General features: G+C 42.9%; 1 protein-coding gene across 1 annotated transcript in view; it reads left to right on the top strand.

Moving 5' to 3' along the window:
• The first annotated feature begins 450 nt into the window (after positions 1-450).
• The window catches only part of LOC108932767 (serine protease HTRA1B-like), a 28,615-nt gene continuing 3,066 nt past the window's right edge, over positions 451-25,999 (top strand). Inside the window, exons 1-6 of the mRNA XM_018749339.2 lie at positions 451-1,239; positions 9,517-9,616; positions 11,869-12,073; positions 24,565-24,759; positions 25,604-25,636; positions 25,801-25,915. Of these exons, the coding sequence (XP_018604855.2) occupies positions 789-1,239; positions 9,517-9,616; positions 11,869-12,073; positions 24,565-24,759; positions 25,604-25,636; positions 25,801-25,915 (1,099 nt within the window). The 5' untranslated portion in view covers positions 451-788. The remainder of the gene's footprint in view (positions 1,240-9,516; positions 9,617-11,868; positions 12,074-24,564; positions 24,760-25,603; positions 25,637-25,800; positions 25,916-25,999) is intronic.

Genomic DNA, 25,999 nt, shown 5'->3' with positions numbered 1-25,999 from the left:
ATGATCATTCAAAAACTCTTTTAGCAATCTGGTTAATTATTAAATGTAAAAAAAAAAAAAAAATCGATTCACCTTGAACTGATTTTTGTCGTTCATACAACAAGACCCAACCGGCAGTGATGATGGATTTGAGTACTTATATTTAGGTAATTTAGACCATGTCCGCCCCGTTCTGTGTGTACTTAAATCTAAAACATAATATGCAGAGTTATCCTCAGTGGGGGAAACTTTCATCGCTTCTACCTCTGTCATCCTCATTTTGACACGATCCTTCCGTTAAAAGAATATGTGGAGCAAAAATGAACAAATCACACCAACCCATAACATGAGAGATCTTAGGGGCGGGGAAACACCAAGAAAACACGCCCCATTCTTTGCGTCACAGAGCTACGGCCAATCACAGGCCTTGTTTTTGTTGCCAGTCTGGCGGGTCACGCGGAGCTGACAGCGCATTTAGAGCGTCTCCGCCGGGTCTGCGTTTTTGACGGCGTGTAGAGGCGCGCGTGGGACTTGTTATTAGCGGGACTAACAAGGGACTAAAAAACGGGACTAAAACGGGACTGAAAAGGGACTGACCACTGACTGCTGTCATTTCCACAAGAGCTCTGCTATAGTTACTCAACTTTCAAATTGCTTAATTCATTTTCGCATATTTACATTAAGAGGTTATTGTTTTTATTGTTAATTAGTTGCGTTCACGTGCCCCGCAAGTGCGTGGCAGTGATCCTAATTATAATAATATTCCGCATAAATCTTTACAAAGTAAACACACTTTTTTTTCCTGGAACATGCTTTGGCCAGTGATCTGCGCCGGGCTTCTGCTGTCGGCCCTGGTGGCGCACGCTGAGCCCCGGGTGGCGGGCTGTCCGGAGCACTGCGACAAGTCCCTGTGCCCCCCGCTGCGCGAGGACTGTGACGCCGGAGAGGTGCTCGACCAGTGCGGCTGCTGTCCCGCGTGTGCCGCCGGGGAGGGCGATCCGTGCGGCGGCGCTGGAAGGCTGGGCGAGCCGGTGTGCGGGGACGGGCTCGAGTGCTCCGTGTCGGACGGCGTGGGCTTCTCCGCCACGGTGAGGAGGAGAGGCAGGAGCGGCGTGTGCGTGTGCCGGAGCTCGGAGCCCGTGTGCGGCAGCGACGGCGCCTCTTACAGGAACATCTGCGAACTGCGCAGGGTGGCGAACCGGGCGCAGAGGCTGCACCAGCCGCCAGTCATCTTCATACAGAGAGGAACGTGCGCGCGAGGTACTGTATGCGCGCGATTTTTTTTTTTCCAGTACAGTACAGACATAGCATAGCAACGCGTTCGAATGCGCTCGCTCGTGCACGTCCTAATGGACTCCAATCAAGAGTTCCGCAGTAACACACTGCCCGTTTTCTTTCGCACCACATTTCTGACTGAGGGTGCGGGCAGCCAGGGAGTCAGGAACCCAGATACTGCTGTTCCCTTTCCATCTGCGGGTTGTTGGATCCACTCCAACTCCCTCTTCCAGACATTCCCAGTCGACACAATAGGAATACCCTCCTGTATAAATGGGTGGGTGAATCAGTGTAAAGTCACTGTTGGGAAGTCACATTGGGAGTGTCTGGATGAAGGAGTGGGAGTGGAACCAATACCCTCCTGTATAAATGGGTGAATCAGTGTAAAGTCACTGTCCCAGGGAAACCACCTTGAACAAAGGCATCAGCTGAACAGTTTCACACTTATCTGGGTGCCTTTCTCTGAAGCAACTTACAGTGATCTACTAATTTACTCACCCATTTTTAGGGGAGCAGTTTAGAGGAAGTACTTTACAGCAGAGGCTGAGAATCAAACCTGTGATGTTCAGATCCAACGGCAGGAGCTGTAACCACTGCGACAGTTGATATCCCGCATTGTCGTGTCATCAGTTACTTGTGTTATAAGCTGTTTGGCAATGAACATTAATGCACTGGAAAGAAAAAAAAATGGCAATGAGCATTACTGCACTGAAAAAAAAATTGGCAATGAACAGTAATGTACTGAGAAAAAAAAAAAAATGTATGTGATCATGTTTTAGAGATCTGAGACATTTGACTCATGTTCCAAAAACCATGTTCATTATGAGTGAACTTGTACTGGTTACTCTAACTTTCCCAATAAACCTTCTTATTTTTTGATTACAGAAACAAAACTGGGATTGAAGCAAATGATCAGGGAAAAAAAGTATATAATTTATAGTATAATGTTATCATTTACCAGTGGTTTTATATTTTGAATGAAGACCCTATTTCAAGCTATTTGATGTAGTTCACATTTTAATGACCACCTGTGATGAAATCCAGTGGTGTTAATGCAACCAGTCAGTCATCATATAAGAATGACACATAAGGGCTTACAGAGGATGAGTGACAAACCATAACCCCCCCCCCCCCCCAACCCCCAAACATACACACACACTCATTTGGGTGTACAATATCAGGAAAAGAGTATGAAAACACAGAACAGACCAAGACTATACTGTTTTCTTGGTGTTTACGCCTAGGACAAAAGGTAGTGTAATCTTTAGGTCTCTTTTACTGCAAACTAAAGGTTTTTGGTTCAAATCCCACCCCTACTGTGGTACCCTTGATGAATATACTTACCCTGGAATGTGTCGGTAAAAATACCGTGCTGCATAAATTGGTACGTCATTGTACAGATGCACTGTAGGTCACCTCGAACAAAGGTTTCAGCTAAATAAAGGTTATTATGAATTATATTAGAAGAGAAAAGGATTTGCTAACAAGACATGCACTTTATTTTATTTTACCCATATACATCAGGTCATTTGATTGACACATCACTACTAACATACACACAGAAACAAACTCTGGTGGAGGTTTGTATTATTTCTCATAAAAAATTATGACATGGTCTTCTTAAGTAGCACAAATGCAGTGGGTGAATGTTCATGTTATTTAAACATCTTTTGACTTTTTTTTAAGGTAAGCTCAAAGGTGAAGTGTACACACAGGCATGTGTGTGTTTTTAATGTTTTGATCTTGATTTGAATCAGTACTTGATAAAGATCCAGGTCACATAATCTCAGGAGTGCTTTTATTTAGACCTTCAATGCTGACTTCGTTTATGGGCTTTCTGGTTAAAAAAAAAAAACATAAGACTTGATGGTCTACTTCTGCCAGTGTTTGTCAGAGTTGGCACTGGTGGGAGGAAAAGCTGTCCAACACATTTTACTAATGTGATTCCTAAGCCAAGTGCAATCGGCTATTAATGTTTCATTATTCTAATGGTATAAAATCCATGGGAGCTGTTATGTTGGACACAGTAATGGACCACGCCTCAAAGTATCTGCTGCATCATCCCACGACCGGTCTCACCACCAGTGCTGTGGAGTTGGAGTTGGAAGCAATTATTGGGTTACTGGAGTCGGAGTCGTGGAGTCGGAAGCAATTATTGGGTTACTGGAGTCGGCATTGAAGATTTTGTGTACTGACTCCTCAGCTCTGCTCACCACACCCTGCTTTTACAGGGTGACTGCCTTCAGGTTTCATCTCGGATTACCTATGGGTGCCAGCAGCTCAGCCAGTGCCTGTGTGTCTCAGTGTCTGCCCATCGTGACCGTTATGGTTATGGCGGTCCAATTCCTTTTGGCCCTTCAGACTTCGCAGCTGGAGGGAGAGCGATTTCCAACATGCTAAGGCAAGCAGAGGTTCTGGATCACGGCCCGTGTCAAAGTTAAAATGTGACGCTTTGCATCGAATGATGTCATCGTTATAGGCATCTGGTTTTCCGAACCAGTTGATTATATAACCCGTTTTAGTTGGCTTCAGATTGAGGGCAAATTCTCTGCTCCTTGACACATTTTTTAACTCTCTTTGTCAAGATGCGTGTAACTGGCAGAGACAGCAAGAGGTATTTCAATTTACAGCCCAACTTAAAGGTAGCAGTGAATGATAAAAAAGCAATTTATTTCAAAACATACCCATTGAAATTTCAGTTTGAGTGCAATTAATACAATTTCAACCTTGAAAAAAACTGAAACTCGGAGTTGTATGGATGATATTAGTCTGAAGGATTAATTGGAAAAAAAAAGCCATTTGAATAGTAGTAATGTGAGCAAAAGCAGATGCAATAAACTTAATGCAACTTAAAAGAAAAGCTACTATGAAAAAATACTTTGAAAAAGTACTGGTTGAAGTGATAACAGCAGTTCTAAAAAGGATCTTTGTTTAATCCAAAATGTAAGAGGAATGAATAATATCACAGAATGCCATTAATTTCATCATCTTATTTTCCTACTGTGTTTGACTGCTATTCAGGTCCCAGTTAAATGCTAGGAATCTCGATTTCACAGACCGAACATTTGCTCGCTAACTATGTGCAAATGAAATATCAGCAGGTATCAATTTAGTGTGGCTAACATTTACCCGATAAATATTTTGCTGGGCTTTAATATGTTTCGTGTTCAGTGGAGAAGCACAGAGGAGCACTCCTGCTCCTTACCCTCAGCACTAACACAGGCTGAGCGGGAAGTGGGGGACATTCTCTGGTGCTATATGAACCCCCCCTCAAACCCCACAGTTAACCCTCAGCCCCTGTAAACTCAGCTCACAAAATAGTGATTTGCCCCATGAAGACTATAAATAGAGGGGGACGACTTGCTCGGGTGGCCATTAATGGCAAGGAAGAGGAACAGGTTGGATATAGGATTGGTGGATCATTGCTGTGCTACCAAGTTAACAGAAGTTGATATATTAAATAAAATTTTTAACACTGTAAAATTTCAGTGACCCTCAGAATCTGATATACAGACATCCCTTTACTTACTTAAATCTGACTTAAGTAAAAAATTCCCAGCATACGCATTATTTACGGATAGCACTTTTATTTTACATCAAACATCTGAAATGCACGCACACACTTTTCTGAACCGCTTGTCCCATATGGGGTCGCAGGGACCCGGAGCCTAACCCGGCAACACAGGGCGTAAGGCAGGAGGGGACACACCCAGAACAGGACGCCAGTCTGTTGCAAGGCACCCCAAGTGGGACTCAAGCCCCAGACCCACCGGAGAGCAGGACCCAGTCCAACCCACTGCGCCACCGCACCCCTCCTACATCTGGAATGCGTTCAGGAAAACTAGAACCGTCTCGCAAGCAAACCGAAATCGATTTGGAGATGAAATTGAAAATAATAAGGAAGTATGAAGATGGACAAAGACTATCGTCTATAGCACGGGAACCAGGTTTAGCCGTATTGACTATAAATACGATCTTGATGCTGGAATCTGACATATGTAACTTTTGACTTACGTAAGGGGTTGAAGAACAGTCTGTTTGCGTAAGTCGGCTGATATTCCCACGTAGAGTTAATTGGAAGTCGCTTTGGAGAAAAGCGTCTGCTAAATAAATAAATGTAAATGTAATGTAAATGTAAGTCGTGGAGTGTCTGTATTTTCGTTCTGAGGACATTGTAGAAGATGCAGATTTTACTGTTACTGTTTGTTTCTCTTATTTACCTCATGCATTTTACATTGCAGCTCTGTATGGTACCAGTGAAGTGCTCTGTTCGAGTTAGGATTAATGTTGAGTTCTCTAAAAGGTACATTCTAAATCCACGCTGTGCGTCCATCTCTCACCCTGATTAACCTACTGCCCGTCTCTATTAGTAAAGTCGTTCGACTGGGAAGGATCTGTAGTTCACTGAAGAACACGACCTGTCCGCAGCTGGGCCAGACAGTCTGGATAGGAGATCATTTATAGCCGCTGATGAGTGTGACAGTCTGAAACTTCTGAGCTCAAGAATAGACAGGAGAATGGCAGATGCTGTGGAAGGAAATCCTTTCCGGAAAAATATTCATCTGGAAACAATCTAAATGTGACTTTCCTGGGTTCTTGCTGTGATGTGTTTTGTTTAGTTATCTGTCACGATGGAACGAGTGGTCAACAGGCGTCAGCTGCATCGCGTCTTTGGGGCGTGGCGTATATATTTCCTTGGGCTGTGGTATTATGTTTATGGTCTGTGTGAATTGTTAAGGACTTTCCAGGGTGGGTTCTACTTGTACAACAGAGCGGAAATGAGAAACAGCAGTAAAAGCTCAAATAGTAAAAATCCCGAAATTTTGCGAATGACAGCAAGACTGTACAACTTGTTTCATCGGGTTAGAAGTGGCACCTTCAGGCATGATCAGCACCATGCAGGTGGTAGGTGTGGAAAAATGAGGTGGATGGAAAGGTGAGGGACCATGTCCTTATTTGTCTTCTGAGCGCCGAAGTATCCAAGCACTCCCATCCCACCCTCACCCTCTCCGCTTGTGCAAATCTGTTGTCAGCGTCTGAACATGCTTCCCTGGAGCCAGACCTATCAAAAATGTGTTTATCCTGGATATCTGTCAACCTGATGATATATTATTTGCAGCACTGCAGTGTAAACACGTGATATAATACACATGTGTTTGATGTATTTGGGTCAATATTTAAAAAAAAAAAAAAAAAAAAGAAATGCTGTGTTAGATTGCAGAAGCTCTTTTTTTTGGAATGCTGTGGGCCAGATGTAGAAGAATATATAGACCATGCTGATTTAGATTTTATCATGGTTTCAGTTCATGGTTTTGAAAATGAACATTATTTTCCATGTCAAGTTTTTTCTTGTGTGGGGGTGTGGTAGCGCAGTGGGTTGGACTGGGTCTTGCTCTCCGGTGGATCTGGGGTTCGAGTCCCGCTTGGGGTGCCTTGCGACAGGCTGGCGTCCCGTCCTGGGTGTGTCCCCTTCCCCTCCGGCCTTACGCCCTGTGTTGCTGGGTAGGCTCCGGTTCCCCGCAACCCTGTATGGGCCAAGCGGTTCAGACTGTATGTATGCATGTATTTTCTTGTGAGATCCGAAAGTTTTTATATTTAGTAATTTTTTGTGACTCGTTTTAATGAACTTCCTCATGTCATGGCACTGTTGTGTGAATCGTCATGAGTGACAGATTATTATTACAGTATTATTTCGTGGCTCAGCCAAAACTTTCACCAAGTCCAACACCATTTTTTTTCTATTTATCTGACTAGATATTTCACTAGTGATTAATGAAAAATTACTCTGCACAAGGACAGCAGGGAACCCTGGTACTTGAATCTGGAGTAAAAATATTTACTACAGTGGTCTGTTATGCTACATAACTATTTTTGTTCATTTGCTAATTCAGACATTTTCCTTAATACATAATATATATTACATAATATAAAACTGGGGGGGTGTGGTAGCGCGGTGGGTTGGACCAGGTCCTGCTCTCCAGCGGGTCTGGGGTTTGAGCCCCGCTTGGGGTGCCTTGCGACAGACTGGCGTCCCATTGGGTGTGTCCCCTCCCCCTCCAGCCTTGCGCCCTGTGTTGCCGGGTGGGCTCCGGTTCCCCGCGACCCCATATGGGACAAGCGGTTCAGAAAGTGTGTAATATAAAACTCACATTAATAGAATTTCACTGTGTTGAGTAGTCTGTTATAAATCTAAATAATGTATAGTTTTGGATTTTAGTTACAATTATCTTCACTTAAATTTTACAGAAACAAGCAAAAGCTGTTTTCAGTTGTGTTGTTTTCAGTCAGAGGCAGGCATGGTGTTGCAGCGGGTTTGGCCGGGTCCCACTCTCTGGCAGGTCTGGGGTTCGAGTCCTGCTTGGGGTGCCTTGTGGCAGACTGGTGCCCTGTCCTGGGTGTGTCCCTTCCCCCTCCCGCCTTGCGCCCTCTGTTGCCGAGTTAGGCTCCGGTTCACCATGACCCTGCTTGGGACAAGCCGCTTCAGACTGTGTGTGTGTTTGTGTGTTCTCAGTTGTTTACCTTACCTTTGACTAAAGTCTTTTAAGTAATGCTTTTAACGTGCCCATCTGTAGTTTATTACTTTTGGGATAAAAAAATCAAAAGACGTACACTTTATTTTCAGCTAAATCTGAAGGGTGTCTCATATACTAAGGTAAAGCCCAATACAAAAACAACTTTTTATTGCATTTGAAAGGTACAGTTTATTGAAATAAAATTTTAAGTGTCTAAAATTCATTTTTAATGCATATTCTGAATTGTGCCAAGTTTGTAACTGGCTAGAATACCGAAAGGAAAATAAAATGCATAGCTGCAGATGTTTTGCACATTGCTGTTGCGAAACGTGGGTTATGCAAGGTTAAATAAAGTGTGTTACATATCCTTGGCCACATTATGTCACTACCTAGGGTTTTATAACATCAGTCTCGGTACTGATGCTTTCTCTACATGCAATGCTCTACAGGTCCAGAACTGAGCTCAACTTAATACAACAGCTTGGAAGGCATTTTTATGCAATCAGCAGTACAACATGCATAAAATATGTTGGAATAAACTTTGTAATATTTTTTAAAAACTGCAGTAAAGTTAGAAATATCAAGACTTGATCAAATCCAAATTCAAAAAGACGTATAAGTTTTCTTATGAAATCCTGCCTAAATTGGAATGAGGATAGACACATCAGAGAATGAGGAAAAAAATTAATCCTTTGGTATTTCCTTGCTGTAAGAGAGCTGATAGATGTTATGGAGTGAATGTTACTGTTGTGTTGTATCAGAAAAAAAACATTATTCCTGTATGTGAAGAAAAGGTGGGCACATTTCATTGGTCTAACCTGCCTGATTTCATAGAGGAATGAACGCTAACAAAGACCAGCAGCAGGTTGATCCTCACTTTATGAAACTTTGGGAACGGCTGCTCTCCATTAAGAGAAAAGAAACCTCTTTGGTTATGCTGCCTTTGTCTTGGGTCTCCAGGATGGTATGATCTACACCAAGTAGCCTTGCAAAACTGGACTGAATTATCATTGTATTTTACATTAGGAGACACATTTTTAGACATTCATAGACATATTTTACATTTAGGAGACACTTTTCTCCAAAGTAACTTCCAATGAACTCTATGTAGTGTTATCAGCCCACACACCTTATTCACCAAGGTGACTTAGACTGTTATATACACTACTTATAATGGGTCACTCATCCATACATCAGTAGAATACACTCTCTCTGTCACTCACACACTGCACGTGAACCTGAACGGCATGTATTTAGGAGGAAACCCACACAGACACAGGAAGAACATGCAAACTCCTCACGGCCCTAACAAGGATCAAACCCATGTGCTCTCAAACCACCCAGGTGCTGTGAGACAGCAGCACTACTCGCTGTGCCACCATGCCACCCATTTTTCAAGTTTTAACTCTGAGATTTTAATTTTAAGAACCATTAAGGTCTTGTTTAACTGCGAGTTTTACATCACTAAAGTGAAACTAAATTCATGCATGTGATGACTTGCTCTGTAGTGAAATAAGTATTTACACAGATGGATCATTTTACTGGAGCATTTAAGAGGAAATACATTTTTTAAGGGTACTACAGCAGGAGTGGGATTCGAACAATTGCAGGACAGTGGGTCGAATCCCTTTACTATCTGTTGGCCCTACCACTGTGAACCACACACTTATCTGAAATATTTTTAAATGTATGATTCTTTTATTCCCTTCAGCATCACAAAACCATTTTGCCTTTCTTTTGTGTTTTCCAGGCCAGGATGATCCAAACAGCTTGAGGCACAAATACAACTTCATCGCAGATGTGGTGGAGAAAATTGCCCCCGCCGTGGTTCATATTGAACTGTTCCGCAAGTAAGCACCGTCACAGCATTTCCATGGCGACTGGGCATCAATACAACACTTACAGCGGGGTCTGTCTGGAATAGCACGAAAATACACTTTAAAAATTCCAAAATGTTTATTTTGTAATAATTACGATGGAGACTGTTTTAGTTAAATTTCACCTCATAGAGCATGTATGTCAACCAAACATACCGCAAGTGTGTCTGATCTTTTAGATTAGGGTTAGATAAGAGTGTTGTGGAGACATGAGGAACCATCTACTGAAGACACATGTGCCCACCAACCGATGAGGGGTGTAGTTGCAGTCAGAGGGGTCATGATCCACCAAGGGCCCTTTCTCTGGCCTCATACCACCCTTCCGCAGTGGTCCCAGGGATTCATACCCTGTTGTCCTCATTATACTGGTTACACAGAACCTGGAAATAAGTGTACACTCTTATTATCCCCAAAGTCAGGCCAGTGATTGCATGACACAAAGAGAATGGGTTTCTGTGAAGGTCTATTTAGTGGTTTTTTGTTTTCCTTTCCACATGTAGCCATGCTGTGTTTGGTTAATCTCAGAGGGAAAAAAAACGTTTGTACAGTTAAAGTAAAAAAAAACAAGTTGCAAGATGCTGAGTTATGTTTCATTGGTTTCACTATAAATCTAAAAACCATATGAACACCTTACAATAAAGGGTCAGTATAGCAGGTTATCTATAATGTACTAAAGTCTAGGATTTCAAGACTTTCCCATGTTATACATAAAATAACATTTCCTATGTTATGTTGTTTTATATGTTATTTCATTATTTGAGACAAAGGACCTATCACACCGGATCAAAACAAGATTCCCTCCTGAGGTTTAACCTGCATGCTTCTGGTCCCAAATCTATTTTTTTAACCACAATGCCGCCTTCTCGTTGTTCTTCGTTCACCGCGTTGCTATTTTCCTGCTATTACTTGTTCCATTTGTCCCTTTTGCTCTTCTTTCTCTCATTTCTCATTCTCTTCCTTTGCTGTAATGGAACAGGTGCCTCATTGAGCAAGCAGCTCGCTTTATGACTGCATGACAAATTTGCTGAAAATCTGTAACAGCTGTCCAGAACACACCTGCTCTCTGCATTATCGGAGAACTGGCCCTAATTGGAGCTGCACTAAGCCTTTCAATAGGCAAGATACCATAGCTGTGGAAGTGCAACAGAATAATAATCCACAGAATAATTGTGACACTTTCAGTACGGAGAGTTTCATTTTTCCCTAGCATAAGATTCGAGACCCTGTTGAGGGTCAAAATATAACTGACAATACAATTGTCTGTGTAGTAAGTTGATGGCATTCAAAAAAGTACCTGCAAGAAGTAGTCCGTCTGATAGAGATAGGGTTTATGAGAAAGCACTGTATTAATTCATCAGAAGTGCCTTGTGTGGTAAAGCCGCAGTGGTACAACAGTAGGATCCAAAGCAGGTCACACTGACGCACGTCTAGGGCAATTTGGCATGTCCATTCCACCTAACCTGCACCTGTCGAGAAACCATGGGAGGGAAGCCATGTAAGCACAGTAAGAATGTTCAAATTCCATACCGATGTCTCTTGATGTGGAAGTAACAGCGGGGGCAGAGTTCTATGAGACGACAGCGCTGCCCTGCTGCTCAGGTACAGTGGTAAACCTGATGATTTATGTGGAAATCTGAAAGCAAAGCACTTCAGTGTGTTTTTAACTGTATAAGCTTACAGCAGCATTCCATTTTACTGCAAAAGCACAATCCCCTGCCAAAGTATGCCTTTGTGCTGAGATCCGCCTTATCTTCTAAGGGTTTGGGCTCATATTTCCAGTCCATCTAGTGAATGGCCCAAATGCTTTTCCCTTCATGACTGCCTGCTCAGCGTCTTTCCAGCGCCTTGCAAGGGATTTCCAGGGAAACTAAGGAGGGTTACATGCTAAGGGAGGGCTGTCGGAGGTTGGGTGTGCAAGGACAGATACCATCCTTGATATCCTTTCCTGACTGGGGCGTCTCTGGGAAAATCAAGGTGCAGAGAAGCAGTCAGCAGAATGGCAATGTGTTGGGTGCGGGAACTAAAAATCAGGAGCTAGTGGTATACGTCATATTGAGGAGAACAGTTCTTCACAGGATACGTTTCTGGTCACATATTGTTGAATAACCCTGATTTTCTTTTCTCCAGAAAACGGGAGTTAATACGTGTGCATGACATTTCCTTTCCATGTGTCATTCTTATCTTTTCCCTGTTTTTCACCGGCCTTGCTGATCTGCACCTTCCAGGATGGTGTTCTCCAAGCGAGAAGTAGCTGTGGCCAGTGGCTCAGGCTTTGTGGTCTCGGAAGATGGGCTCATTGTGACCAATGCCCACGTGGTGGCCAACAAGCACCGTGTCAAGGTGGAGCTCAAGAGTGGGGCCACTTATGACGCCAAAATCAAGGACGTGGACGAGAAGGCCGACATCGCTCTCATTGAAATTGATGTCCCAGTAAGAGCCCCTCATATTACAAACTTTCTTATAACTAGGCTGATAATTCTGTTTGCTTGAGGTTTAAATGAACACTGGTTTTTGGTAACATTTCTCTCTGGCTGTTCTGGCACTGAATCGCCTATTAAACCGTTGTGGGAAACCACAGTCAGTACATTACTGTTTTGAAGGCAATTTATTTTTTAATTCAGTTGGAATTTGGATACAGTGGTCCCACATAGCAGAAGACAGACAGACAAACACACACACACACAATGTCTACAACCGCTAGTACCAAGCCGGGTCCCGGCGAACCGGAGCCTAGCCCGGCAACACAGGACGTAGGGCTAGGGCGTGAGGAGACACACCCTGGACGGGACGCCAGTCCACCACAAGGCATCCCAAGCAGGACTCAAACCCCAGACTCACCACAGTGCAGGTCCCAGCCAAACCTGCTGCACAGCCATGTCCCCACGCCCCCGCACATAGCCTAGCAGAAGAGTTTTTGGTAAATATAGAGGGAACATTTCTGCAATAGAAAAATCAACATGAAGGAACCGAAGGCAGGGACTAGCACCATATTTCATTACTCCACTCTTTTTTCCATACCAATGCTGTCCCCTTGGTGTAATATGTCTCCAAGGTGATGGATTTAATTCCTTATTTATTTAGTTTATTTCTACATGTATAGTGCACTACTTTGTTTTTTTTTCCCTATTTACATGGCTTTTTTACTGTAGTTCTTGGTAGTACTCTTGGTCCCCAGTCAAATCCTTCAAGCATTAGGCTACACATTGCAACTCACTGTTGCATTTTAAAACACGTTCTGAACATGGATGCCCTTATTTGTGTTACCCAAGTAACTAACAAATATAAAAACACTGTTATTGAACTTCCTCCAGCTTTGGTTACATACCCTCAGTTCTGCCATCCGTCTGAAACAGGTTGATGGGGAGGGTGGCTGGGTGCATGGGGGCTATACACTCCCTCCCTCCCTCACACATTAACCAGTTGTCTTTGTCAGGGTTGTGGCAGTCTGGAGCATATTCTGGAATCACTGGGTGCTAGGCTAGGAGGGGTACACCCTGGACGGGACACCAGTCTGTCACAGGGTAGCTACACACACACACACACACACACACACACACACACACACATACACTACAGGCAATTTTCCCAGTTCACCTAAGCTTCATGTCTTTGGACTGTGGGAGGAGACCAGAAATACCACTACTACTACTACTATTACACACTCACACATCATCTGAAACCGCTCATCCCTTGCGGGGTCAGGGGGAGCTGGAGTCTAACCCAGCAACACAGGGCGTAAGGCTGGAAGGGGAGGGGACACACCCAGGATGGGACGCCAGTCCATCGCAGGGCACCCCAAGTGGGACTCAAACCCCAGACCCACCGGAAAGCAGGACCCGGTCCAACCCACTGCACCACCGTGCCCCCTCACTACTACTACTATTAATTATTATTAATAATAAAAATTTGATTTCAGAATTATTAAAAAGAAAACAGAAACTTAAGGGAAAACCTTGCAAACATAAGCAATGAAATTGTAAAATATGACTGAATTTCGTGTTTAGAATTGTAGAAGGAAATATGTAACTTTGAGAAACAGATCTGTCAGTGCAGCTCAGTAATGATATTGAAAGAAAGTGGAGCAATATGTCTGAAATAATGGCTTTTATGTTTAGGCATGCACATGTGAAACACGGGGAAGCAGTGGTTATTGTTCTTTAATAAGATTAGAAACTATTAGTAAGTGTGTCCAGCGTGAATACACACTCACTGCAACTCCACTGCATTACAGTTCATGGTTAATATGGGAGAAGTGGCACGGTTATTCAAGATAAATGCATTGTCAGAATTTGCAAATGCACAATAACTTTTCTGAACATGCATATCATTGTACTCAACTGATGGTTAGTTATGTGCAATTTAGGTGCAGCTTTCAGTCTGCATTTGATTCTCATATTTTTATGAAATTTTCTTAAAATGATTGGTCTTGACATCTAATATTAGCAGAAAACATAGAAACTCTTATCTGTATCTGTCAATGAATGCTGGATTTTTTTTTTCTGTATGAATGAAGAACATACAGTATGTATATTATAAAAGAATTGTATGTTTGCAGATTTATGATTGACATGCAAGTAACTACAGGAGAGCATGCAAAGTACTTTCAATGGTTAGGTTAGGGCTCCTGGATTCAGCTGGGATGTCAGTTCTGGCAATCACTGACATAACCTTCTTTGCTGCTGTGGAGATCCATGTGGAGAACAGAGCCCTTATTTTGCTAATCATCACAGGCAGCTTGTGTGGAAGGAAAATGTAAGAAATTCTTTGAAACCAATTTGTGAAAATACAGTCTAACTCCATAAGTACATTATTGGCAAGCATGAGTTTTTGTCAGGGTTACAGAGAGCTGTACTTTGGGTCAGTATAGCTTGGCTTCAGTGAGGGAATTGTTGGAAAATGTCTTGGTGTGCATCCAGTAGTAGGATTAGCCTAAGGAGCTTTTCTATAACCCAATTAGCCAACATGTTCTGGGGCATTTAGGCCAACCATTGTACCTCCCATCGGCCCTTCATATGGGATACCTGCTCTGCTTGGCTGTGCTGCCCTGAGTCACTTTAATTAGTCCTGGAGGTATTGCACTGCTAAATATACTGTAAAAGTAACTGCCTGCTGAGTGATTATCCATATACGTGTGTGTGTGTGTGCATTTGGAAAACCACATGAATGAGTCACTTCTTCCACAGGCCACTGTTCTGTTCTTGTGGTCTGTTTCAGTTCAGCTTATGAAGGTGGGGAAGACAGTTGTACGACTGTGTGCATGTAGTCTTTGCATTTTAAGGTCTGGCCTTTGAGGGATTTCTATTTGGTATGACATCAAAAAGGTGCGCGTTCCCTTTATCCCATTCTGTGTGAGCACTGATTGGAATGAGGGTTCGAGCAAACAGGAGCTTGCAGGTGCTGCTGCTATTGCTGCTTGTGATTCCTGCAGGGGGCAGAAGTGAGGCATGGCTGTGGACCATGTGCTGTCTCTCCATTTAGGCCGAGATACCTTACATCCACCAATGGATTACTTATACACACACTGTTACAATCCCAAGGCTGTCCAGGTGGTGTGCTGGAGTGCCACATAGAGTACCAGTTTATTCATCATGAGCATACATAATCACAAGTAGTTTGCAACACACAGGAGGTTGTATCTAAGGTTCTTGTGCAATACCGTGACATCCGGACATGAAATAAACATGGCCGTTTTTTTTTACTGTAAGGTCCAGAAATCTCAAGAGCACTGTGCACTTTTCACATGGCCAGTGCATGGGTGCCATGGAAGACATGGAATAAGAGAAAGACGTGAAGAGTTCTTACAGTAAGTGAAACAGTGTTGCGTGAACGGTTAATACAAAGAGACATGATGTAGACGGGGTTGGTGAACTGGACCTGGACAGGATCTGAAGGACTGGCGTAGACAGGACAGGAGCTTGGGACTGGAACAGACAGGCAGAATCACAGTAAAGAGTAAGTCGAAACATCATAAATCAGGGACCACCTGTACTGGGTTACTGGAGTCGTAGTTGGCAGAAATGTACAGACTCCTACTAAATGTACTCTGGGTGCCAGGGTATAAGTTGATCTGTCATATAAGTCGACCCCCAAAAATTAGAGGTGTAATATAGGTTTAGACATATTCGCCGGATAAATCGACCCGAAAAATAATGTGCAAATTTTGGACAGTGCTGTGGAGTCAGAGTCAGAGTCGTGGAGTCGGACACAATTGTTGGGTTACTGGAGTCGGAGTCGAAGGTTTGCGTACCGACTCCACAGCCCTGGAAAATAAGTGTGTTGGCTCAGTTACATGGCTCTTGAGTGGTGCCTCTGTTGGGCATCAGGGATTTCACCCCCTGGAATTGTGATATATACTGGTAAATTCATATCAGAAAAAATAAAAGAAAACATTAACATTACAAAAGCTACAAGGAGAGAAGAAACCTAGATGTAAGGAAACCTAACCAATCTAATCTTTTAATTAATCAACTAGAAAACGGAAAAACAAAAAGGGAGTGAAACGCAAAATCTGACTACCTAGCTGACTACCCTGCTTTTATTCTTGCTACTCAAAAAGCAAATAGTAAACAATCAACGACAGCACCAAACACATGGAAGCAAAGGATCACTGAAACCACCCACCCCCATAGTTGTTGCTGTCGCAGTCAGGGGCAGGAAGAGAACAAATAAAATGGACACTGAAGTAGATGTAACAGCGCCTAAGACCAACACATAAGGGCAAAGGTGAACACTAGGTGGACATGTTCAGGACCTCCAAACAAGGTAGATGGTGTCTTTAGATGTACAGTACCGTGAAAAACTCACTTTCTGGGAAGTGGTTTTCCCCTTTTTTCATAAGGCATTTGGTTAACATGCATTTCAGCAGAAATCCACCCCACAAGCTGTCCCAGCAGCACAGTTGTAGGACACTTTGTGTTAATGCTTCTATCTTCAGGTTACAAGGCCAGGTTCTTAACCTCAGTCCTAAGTGCTGATTGTTTTCTCTTGTTCTGGACTCTGTGACTTACCTTTATTCACTTAACTGATGCTTTTTTTGTCCAAAGCAGCTTATTTACCCATTTATACAGCTGGGTAAGTACCTTGTTCGGGGGTATTATACCCAGGAGCAGGATTTAAATCTGTGACCATTGGGTCTAAAGACAGCAGCGCTTACCACTACTCTACCAGCTGTATCGGTTGACCATAACTTGAGGCCACATATCATGCAGATATTTATTTTTTGTGATTCCACAATGACTCATAGCCATAGCAGAAAAAAGTTGCTGAGTAGCATGGCTTGTAGATTGGAAAGCCTAGAATAGGATCTACTGGAACACAAAAATGGTGCTGGGATTTCTGAAGCAAATGGCCTGGAGGGAGGCAATTGTCACACAACGTGAGTGACTCGTCTTTTATTTTCCTAGTCCCCTCAAGGCTTGAGAATTTCCCCTTCGGAGCAATCTCGCCATTGCTCTCCGCAACACATGGTAGGAGTTATCATAAGTAGGTCGGGGCTGTCATATTTTATTTTCTGCAAAAAACACAAAAGTGCCACTTGTTAAAAGCAGATGTTTTATTAGTGTAAAAGTGAGAGAATGAGCTGCGTGCTTTCCAGTAATGGGTGCGTCGGTTCACTTTCTTTGACCTCTCCGCTTAGCTCCTTAGGGGAGGTGATGTTTGGTAGTTGATGACGCTCATCTGTAAAGGGGAAGGCAGCACCTGGAGCACATTAATGTATCTGCATCCTATGAGAGCACTTCAGTCTATATGAGCATAGTGAAATGAGGTAAGTATCGAAGTGTTCTGTATTTGAAAATGTCTTGTGAGTTCAATTCAAGTGCACAGTCTGTGAGTGCAGCTGCTAGGGTAGTGATTTGAGCTGTTGCCTTTGAAACCCAGGGTTTTAGGTTTGATTCCCACATCCAGCTGTCATGGCCTTCAGCAGGGCAGGGTACTTGCCCAAAATTTCCCAGCTCTATAAATGGATAAATAACAGTGGTGAACAGGTTTTTTGTCCCATGAAAACAAAAGCCTGTTTTCTCTGAATTTTTGCATGCTGAATTCAAATGTTTTCAGAATTTCTCTATCATCCATCGTTTTTAGGTACCACTATATTTACCTATCATACTATATAGTATATCAGTACTGGTACTATATGGGGCATTTGAAACAAAAAGTTAGCAAAACACAGCTATTTTTATTGTTTGTTAAGTACAATAGCTGACAATCTCAGGGCAGTCAGTGAGAAGTATGGCCAAAGATTTCACCAAGAGATTTTAGAGATGGAAAAACGGTACCAAGGCAAGTCGAGTCCCAATATGTTGGCAGACTATTGTTGGACACTGAAGAGGGATGTTCCTGAGACCAAATACAGCTGAAAAGCAGACACTTGTATGTTTTACAAGTAAATTTGTACATATTTTAGGTGTACTAACAGCCTTATTTATGAATAAGTAATGTAAATTTTTTCAAAACTTAATTCCTTTGTAACTTTTGAACCCTGCCTGGTAGAAAAAAATCTTTAAACAGATCTGAATTTAATGTGAAAAGTACTATAAACTAAACTTATTTCAGTTCGTGGGACACACACACACATTTTCTGAACCGCTTGTCCCAGGTGGGGTCACAGGGAGCCGGAGCCTAACCCGGCAACTCAGGGCGAAAGGCTGGAGGGGGAGGTGACACACCCAGGACAGGACACCAATCCGCTGCAAGGCACCCCACGCGGGACTTGAACCCAAGACCCACCAGAAAGCAGGACCCGGTCCAACCCATTGCACCACCGCACCCATTCATGGGACAAAAAAAGTTAAAATTTTTTGTTGACCGGTGTAATTGTAAGCGGCTTAACGTTATTAGCTGCCTTGGAGGAAAATGTCAGCTGAATGCATCTATGTCATGTAAATAAGGACAGTATGTGTTGTGGGGGGGCGAGTCAGCCCGTGACCTTGTAACCAGACGGCTTCTGCATCATGTCCTCGTAAGACCTTTGTTGCCATGCCCTTGAATTAGCAACTTGGCTGACAAATGTCTCTTCCAGCTGTCTGAATGGGTAGGAAGGGTGAACACTCTGTCCATTACTTGGGCACAAACCCTTGGGTAAGCAGCTCCAATAATAAGAGCTGTTCGCAATGTACCCACTGCCTCTTATTTACTTTAACCACGAAAAGCTGACGTTCATAGTGAAACGGCCAACAATAATAGGGGATGCTGGCAATTTTCAGATGCTCAACAGATTCTCGCTATTTGAAGGGTGGAAAATACTGAGTGCATTAACGGGCCAGGTTTTCCATTGGTCCAAAACTTTTAGTGTCACTGTCAACCTGCTCAGCAGGTGACGGGTGCACCACTGTTAACCCACAGTGGTAGCTCTTGCTCTAAGTCTTCTAATCTTCCATATGCTCATTTAATAAACCCAAAAAGTGTATTGGACTGGACTTAACAGGTCAGTGGGGGGCATTCTTCAAGTTGGATTTGGTCTTTTTTTTATTGTGTACCGTAGCATTAGGAGAGTTTAGTTCTTTAAGAGCGGACAGCATCAGGAGAAGAAGTTCACAGACTCCATGTCTCAGCATGAAGCTATGTGATGTCGAAGTAAAATAAGCTTTAATCCTCAAGGATTTGATAAGTAAGCATAAGTTAAGAGAATCTATTCTGATATGAGAGTTCTGTGCTATTTTCTGTCTGAATGTAGCTTGGTTACTGAGTGCCTGTTGCTCATATTGTGGAAAAGAAACAAGCCCGAACCACATTTCCTTCGATGTAGATGGCTTTGATTACAAAGGCATCTGGTGTCTCGCTAGCGAGGCTCCCTTGAGTCATGGTGCACTTACAAAACCATACGGGGAAAAGGGCGAATATTTCTGCTCACATTTGCTCTTTTGCGGGGCAGTCTGACTGTCATTAACCAGAGTGGCCCTCTCCCTACCCATCCCAGATGAGCTTGCTCTAGTACTAGGGCAGCTGGTGGTGTAGTGGTTAGAGCTGTTCCTTTTAGACTCAAAGGGTGCAGGTTTGATTCTCACCCCTGGTTGTAATATCCTTGGGTGAAGTGCTTACCCTAAATTGCTCTGGTTAAATTATCCAGCTCTTTGAATGAGTAGATAAGTATAAGTTGCTTTGGAGTGAAGTGTCAGTTAAATGAGGAGGTATTTCTGAATACATTTGTAATGCATAGTTATTCATTTAGCTGATGCTTTTCTCAAAAGCAGCTTACAATGTTAATCTGTTTACCCATTTATACAGCTAGGTAATTCTAATAGAGCCAATTAGGGGAAGTACTTTGCTCAAGAGTACTACAGCCAGAGGTGAGATTTGAACCTATGACCTTTGGGTTCAAAGGCAGTCAGTTAAGAAGCTAACCTACTGCACCACAATTATTATTACAGTGCATCTTGCATTTTTGCTTTGGATAACTAGAAGTGTAGTGGTTAAGGCTGCTGTCTTTGGACCAACAGGCTGCAGGTTTGAGTCGCACTTCCAGCTACAATACCCTTGAGCAAGGTATTTACCCAAAAATTGCTCCAGTGAAGTCACCCAGCTGTATAATTGAGTAAGTAACTGTAGGTAGCTTAACGTTGTAAATTGCTACGGATAAAAGATGTGGATGTACTTTTTGCTACCCTTCTTTCTGATGGATTTTTTTTTTTTGTGCAAATCGTGTTCAGGAGAACGGGGGCGGTGGTGCAGTGGTGCAGTGGGTTGGACCGGGTCCTGCTTTTCAGTGGGTCTGGGGTTCGAGTCCTGCTTGGGGTGCCTTGTGATGGACTGGCGTCCTGTCCTGGGTTTGTCCCCTGCCCCCCTCTGGCCTTATGCCCTGTGTTGCTGGGTAGGCTCTGGTTCCCTGTGACCCCGTATGGGACAAATGGTTCAGAATTTGTGTGTGTGTTCAGGAGATCCCATTCTAGGACTTGAACCAACAACCTGAGGCAATAAGGTTAGCAGATCAAACAGACTAAGCACAAAGTCCTGACAAACTGCAAAAGTAATCCCAGCAATTGATTTCTTATACAAAAACAACAGCTGTGAATAAGCAGATTTTTTTAAAAATTACTAATTTAAATTACTTGCTCAAGTCATTTATTTATAGTCTGCGCAAAAGGGGTATGGCAATGATTCATGGTGTTACACAATTTCAAAGATTTATTTTTGTTTGCGTAAAATGATATTTTCCTCATGTGTTACAATATGAAAGTAAATGAAAATATTCAATTGAAATATCTTTGCAACAAACAGTATTTTATGTAACAGTTAAAAGCCAGTTCTCAGATTGACTGCCATGGGATGAAAGGCTGACAGGCAGCAGTCAGAAGTGTCTGATGATGGTGTCGGCTCCAGCACAGCTGGAGCTGCTGGATCAGACGTGGGACATGATGCTGGGTGTGTGTTGTCGGTGGCTGCTGAGTGTTTGCGGGGGCAGTTTGCCTTGTTAAGAGATCGATGCGATAACACTCCAACACACGCTGACTGGAATGCAGAACACCAGCCAACCGCCTCCTTTTGCAAAAGTTTCACAGGAGACCCACATAAGAGCTTCTTCCATCAACCCTGCTTGTCTCTGGGACCTCCAGCAACGCTCCGCAGGGAACTTGTGTGTAAGCAGCCTTTTGCAGATCAGAAACCCTGGGATGCTTATGTTAGAGGTCGTCTTTCTTGATCCTGGGTTTAACTTTGGTGCAGTTGGCGTAACAGGATGAAGACACAGTGCCGTCCAAGACAAGCTCTCCTAGCATGTAGTTTTTCTTTCAAGCAAATGGGGAAAAAATGGCGGTTTGAGTCCTTTGACAGAAAGTCCAGGGCATAACATTGAAGAGCCCCGAGGGGCTGAGAGTTTCAAGAGAAGCTTAAATTATGAGATGACTCACATCTGTGGTGAAAGGAGTTGGCCTCCCAGAGGGAGCCCATGGCACACGTGTGCGTAGGAAAGCAATAGCTGGTGGGACAGTCGAGGAGGAGAAGGTTCACCTGGGATGGACTGCAGCTGACGGCTTTGGGCTGTAACTCCCATGGCAAGGAGTCCAACTGTTCACCTCCGAGTTCTCAGTCTTACTGAACCATTTCTGTCTTATAGTCAGTCTGGGATGTGTTCCTCGTGTTCCTCTAAAATATTAAGCAGACGTTTGCGACTTTGAAGACATTTTTCCATTTGTAAAATAAAAAAGCATGCAGGAATGAATGCAAGCCATCTTCAGCCTCTGGTAAAGAGGACATATGAACTTCAGGAAAGACATGCAAAAACAAAATGTATAATTTATACATGTATAAAATGCATCAAATTAAAGTTTTGAGTTTTGTTGTCGCATGTACTCAACGAATACAGTGAAGTTCACTGATGCAATGCTACACTTCTCTTTTCCTGCAGTACTGTACATTAGGGGTTGGTAGTATGGGGGGGTTAGGGTTATAAACAACAAGGACAAAACCAACAATAGTTCAAAGACAGGACAATCCAGTACAATAGTGCAAATCCCAGAACAGGGGGTCGTAACGTAGGGAATGGATATTTACACATATCTTCAATATGTGGGATGAGGGTGTAAGGTGGCAGTGTGCAAACTGAAGCAATTTAAAGGTAATTTTAAAGGTCTAGCATTATGGTCATGTCTGCACGATCAGGGAATTTACCTTGTGAAACTGGAGTTAGTCTTTACAAATCACAAACTGTGGAATTTAATTTAAAAAAAGAAAAATTTGCAACTTTTTTCAAAGTAGCTTGAATGTACAGGTCACGTAATTGTGGAGTTAGGCACTCGAGGTCAGTACGTTCAGGTTTCCTCAACTGCTGCTGCCAGATCTTATTGTGTGTGTGTGAATTTACATGAAGTACACCTTCGTTAATATACTCTGTTTTCACTAAGCAAGAAACATTTATTTAGCTGATGCTTTTCTCCAAAGTGACTTAAAATGTTAATGTTATTACACATTTACAATTATTTACCTATTTATACAGCTGGGTGATTTTACCTGGGCAATTTAGGGTAAGTACTTTTCTCAAGGGTACTACAGCCAGAGGTGGGGATCAAATCAGTACACTTTGGGTCCAAAGGCAATAACACTAACCACTACTCTACAAGCTGTCCACAAACCTTCTCCTTAATGTATTATGTATTTACCCAATTGTGTATTGTAATCATAGGTGCGTTATTAGATATTCTAAATATTTTAGTTTATTTATTCATTAATTTGTTATTAGTTTCAGTTTGTACTGTTGCCCAGCCAATACAGTTAACATCCATGCATTTTAAAGTCTTAATGAAAAAATGTAATAATAAAAAAAAAATTATTATTTGTGCGAATATGGTATAATGACAGTAGAAAAGAAAGACATATGATGCACCTCCTGTAGGAGTCATTGACCACCTGATTGACCCCCTATGGAATGGGACTCTTTCCTTCCCTCCCGTCCCATCTGTTCATGTGCTTACTGATGAAGGAGGGCAGACGGCTATTCCTGTCACCCCTCTGAACTGTTCTGCGCAGGAGGATGGGCTGAATGGTTCTTCTCCCCTTCTGTCCCTTTCCTGGACTCACCTCCTGTTTTCTGTCTTATTTATAGACTGATGGAGGGCACCCAGGCAGCTTGGGGTCTTGAGTTTCATTTAGCTAGAAAGCGTTTTTATAGCATTTTCTTTGTCGCAGAAGCAGGACACATTTTTTATTGGGTTCATTATTTATTAATGTTATAGATCTTGTGGGATGGTTTTGTTTGTTTATACACCATGTCATCGAAGGTTGTAAAAAAAACGAGGGGGGGGGGGGGGGGCGGCATTTCCTAAGGGTTTGGTAGATTATATACTTTTTCGTCTACGTCAGCCTGCATTTATCAGATTTAAATGAAGTTCAGGCCCCACCTCTGAATTACCTGGAGTTATTTGACATGTTAGTTTCATTTCTCACAGGTGCTTGACTGCTGACATCATCTTCCATTACATTGTGTGAATTTTGTGTTTTACCTTCAATCCAAAATCTGTATTATTTTCTCAGAGCATAAACATGTGTTATAATGATATTGTAAGTAATGATATTGTGTAATATCATATGAAATAATAATAATTAATAATCTTATAAAGGGAAAGTGGGAAAAATGATGGATAAATAAGTTTGCTCTGTATTGCTCTTAAGTAAGGTTTTAACCTGAATTGTTCTGGTTAGAAACATATATTATCTGGCTCTTTAAATGTCTAAACACCTTCACCCACAGAAAACCCTTTTGTCAGTGTATGCACATATTTGTGTATAAATGCCATGAGGTAATAATGCTGCCTGATTTCACTCATTACAAGGCCATAAATCTTTGCTGTATGAGTATGTTTGCACAGTGATCTTCTTGTTCCCATGTTTGTCTTTGACTTGATAGTTACTCTCCATTACACTGTGCATTTACTGTACCTCTATTTTTGCCGCACATAAACGGAATGGATACAGGGATCTCGAGACAAGTCCGTACTAGTGTTCTCGCTAAGTGCAACATGAGGATGTGTATCAAATCTTTCTTGCATCCAGCTCCTGTTGCGACGGGGCACGGGCCATTCCAGGTCTGAAGCAGACACTATGTTTAGACAAGTGTGTCATCTTCTTTTCATGCTGAATAGAAGTTGTTTAACTCTGGTTTGGTATTAGATCCCTGGTAACCTTTCAGCCATCACTTTTTTGAAGCACTATACCCATGACCAATGTAACTGAAAGCTTTCTAAATGACATCTTATTTTTTGGGGAGAGGTAGTACGCAAGGGGGTAGCAGGTGGTGTATTGAAGGACCCTGGTTTAAAACCCGACTCATGCTGTAGTATTTACCTTGAACTGATACGGTAAAAATTACCCTGCTCTATGAATGGTGTGACATATATAAGTAGCTTAGTGTACAAACCTAACAGTGTAGGTTGATTTGGAGAAAAGTGTCAAGTGAACAACTAAATAATTACCTTCTTCCCCTTTCTACACAGACAAAGCTACCTGTGCTGCTGCTGGGGCGCTCAGCGGATCTGCGACCAGGGGAGTTCGTGGTGGCTGTGGGCAGTCCCTTCTCCTTGCAGAACACGGTCACCACGGGCATCGTGAGCACCACCCAACGCGGAGGCAAGGAGCTGGGCCTGCGCAACTCCGACATGGATTACATTCAGACGGACGCCATCATCAATGTGAGCTTTACATAGCCCTACCTTTTCTCTCTCTCTCTCTCTCTCTCTCTCTCTCTCTCCCCCCCCCCCCCCCCCCCCCCCCCCAAAACCATTAAAATTTTACAATTTATTTGTTTTTATTAATATATTATTAATCCTTTCCCGGATAAGCGGAGGAAGATGGTAATGGTATGGTATGGTATGGTATTAATCCATCATAAACTTGTCCAGTGCAGGGTTGCAGTGGTCCAGAGCCTATCCAAGAAACATTGGGCATATGGCAGAGCACACCCTGGACAGGACACTAGTCTATCGCAGAACCATGATGCACACACAGACAGATAGAGCCCTCCATTAATACGGATGTGTTTTCCTTTGCCACTGGGCTGTAGCACACGTATATTTTTGTGAATAAGTCACCACTGGTGTCTATATTTTTCACTAATGTACAGGTTTTTTTTTTTTTTTGTGTTCACTGATCCACTTAGTGGTCATAACCAGCATTTGCTCAGCATGTGAAAAAATTAAAAGTAGCACTTTTTTGTACCAAACCAATATGTTTTAGTAAAATATAAGGAATAAATTGCAACAGAAAGGAAGTGCTGGGATAAAACCGGGGTATAATCCTGAACCATGGAGGTTGCGAACCCTGATCTTTCCAGCATGGAGGCACATCAGCACTCAGCAGAGCAGCTATGATGTGCATCACGCTTGCCCAGTACGTTCTGCAGTGGCTGACATAACGATAACCCCTGTGTATCGGCCCATCACAGAGCTGGAGCCCCCATTGTAGCTGTAAACATATAAAGCTGCTTTCAGTCTGCTCTAAGAATAGATCTCATTCCTCTTTTTCCTTTTCTTTTAGTACGGGAATTCAGGTGGCCCGCTGGTGAACCTGGTAAGGAAGAATCCTATCGCAAACAAGACTGCTTCACATGGGGGGGGGGGGGGGGGGGTCATTCGGGGAGAAAGAGGCTTTTGGCTGGCACCTGTTAAGGTTTCCAGGGACGGAGACAGACTGTGCTTCATACTGATGCCAATCTTTCACCCCCCCCTTGTCAGGATGGTGAGGTGATTGGAATCAACACTCTGAAGGTGACAGCTGGCATCTCCTTCGCAATCCCCTCCGACAAGATACGACAGTTCCTGGCGGAGTCATATGACAGACAGACCAAAGGTGCAGCTTGTCCTGCCTGTCAGGCAGACACCTCACTGGTGCAATAACCAATTCCAGTTTACATGTGGCTCGATCACAGCAAAC

Source organism: Scleropages formosus, chromosome 4 (assembly GCF_900964775.1).
Source record: "Scleropages formosus chromosome 4, fSclFor1.1, whole genome shotgun sequence".
NCBI lineage: Eukaryota > Metazoa > Chordata > Actinopteri > Osteoglossiformes > Osteoglossidae > Scleropages > Scleropages formosus.
This window is presented reverse-complemented; position numbering and strand designations above follow the sequence as displayed.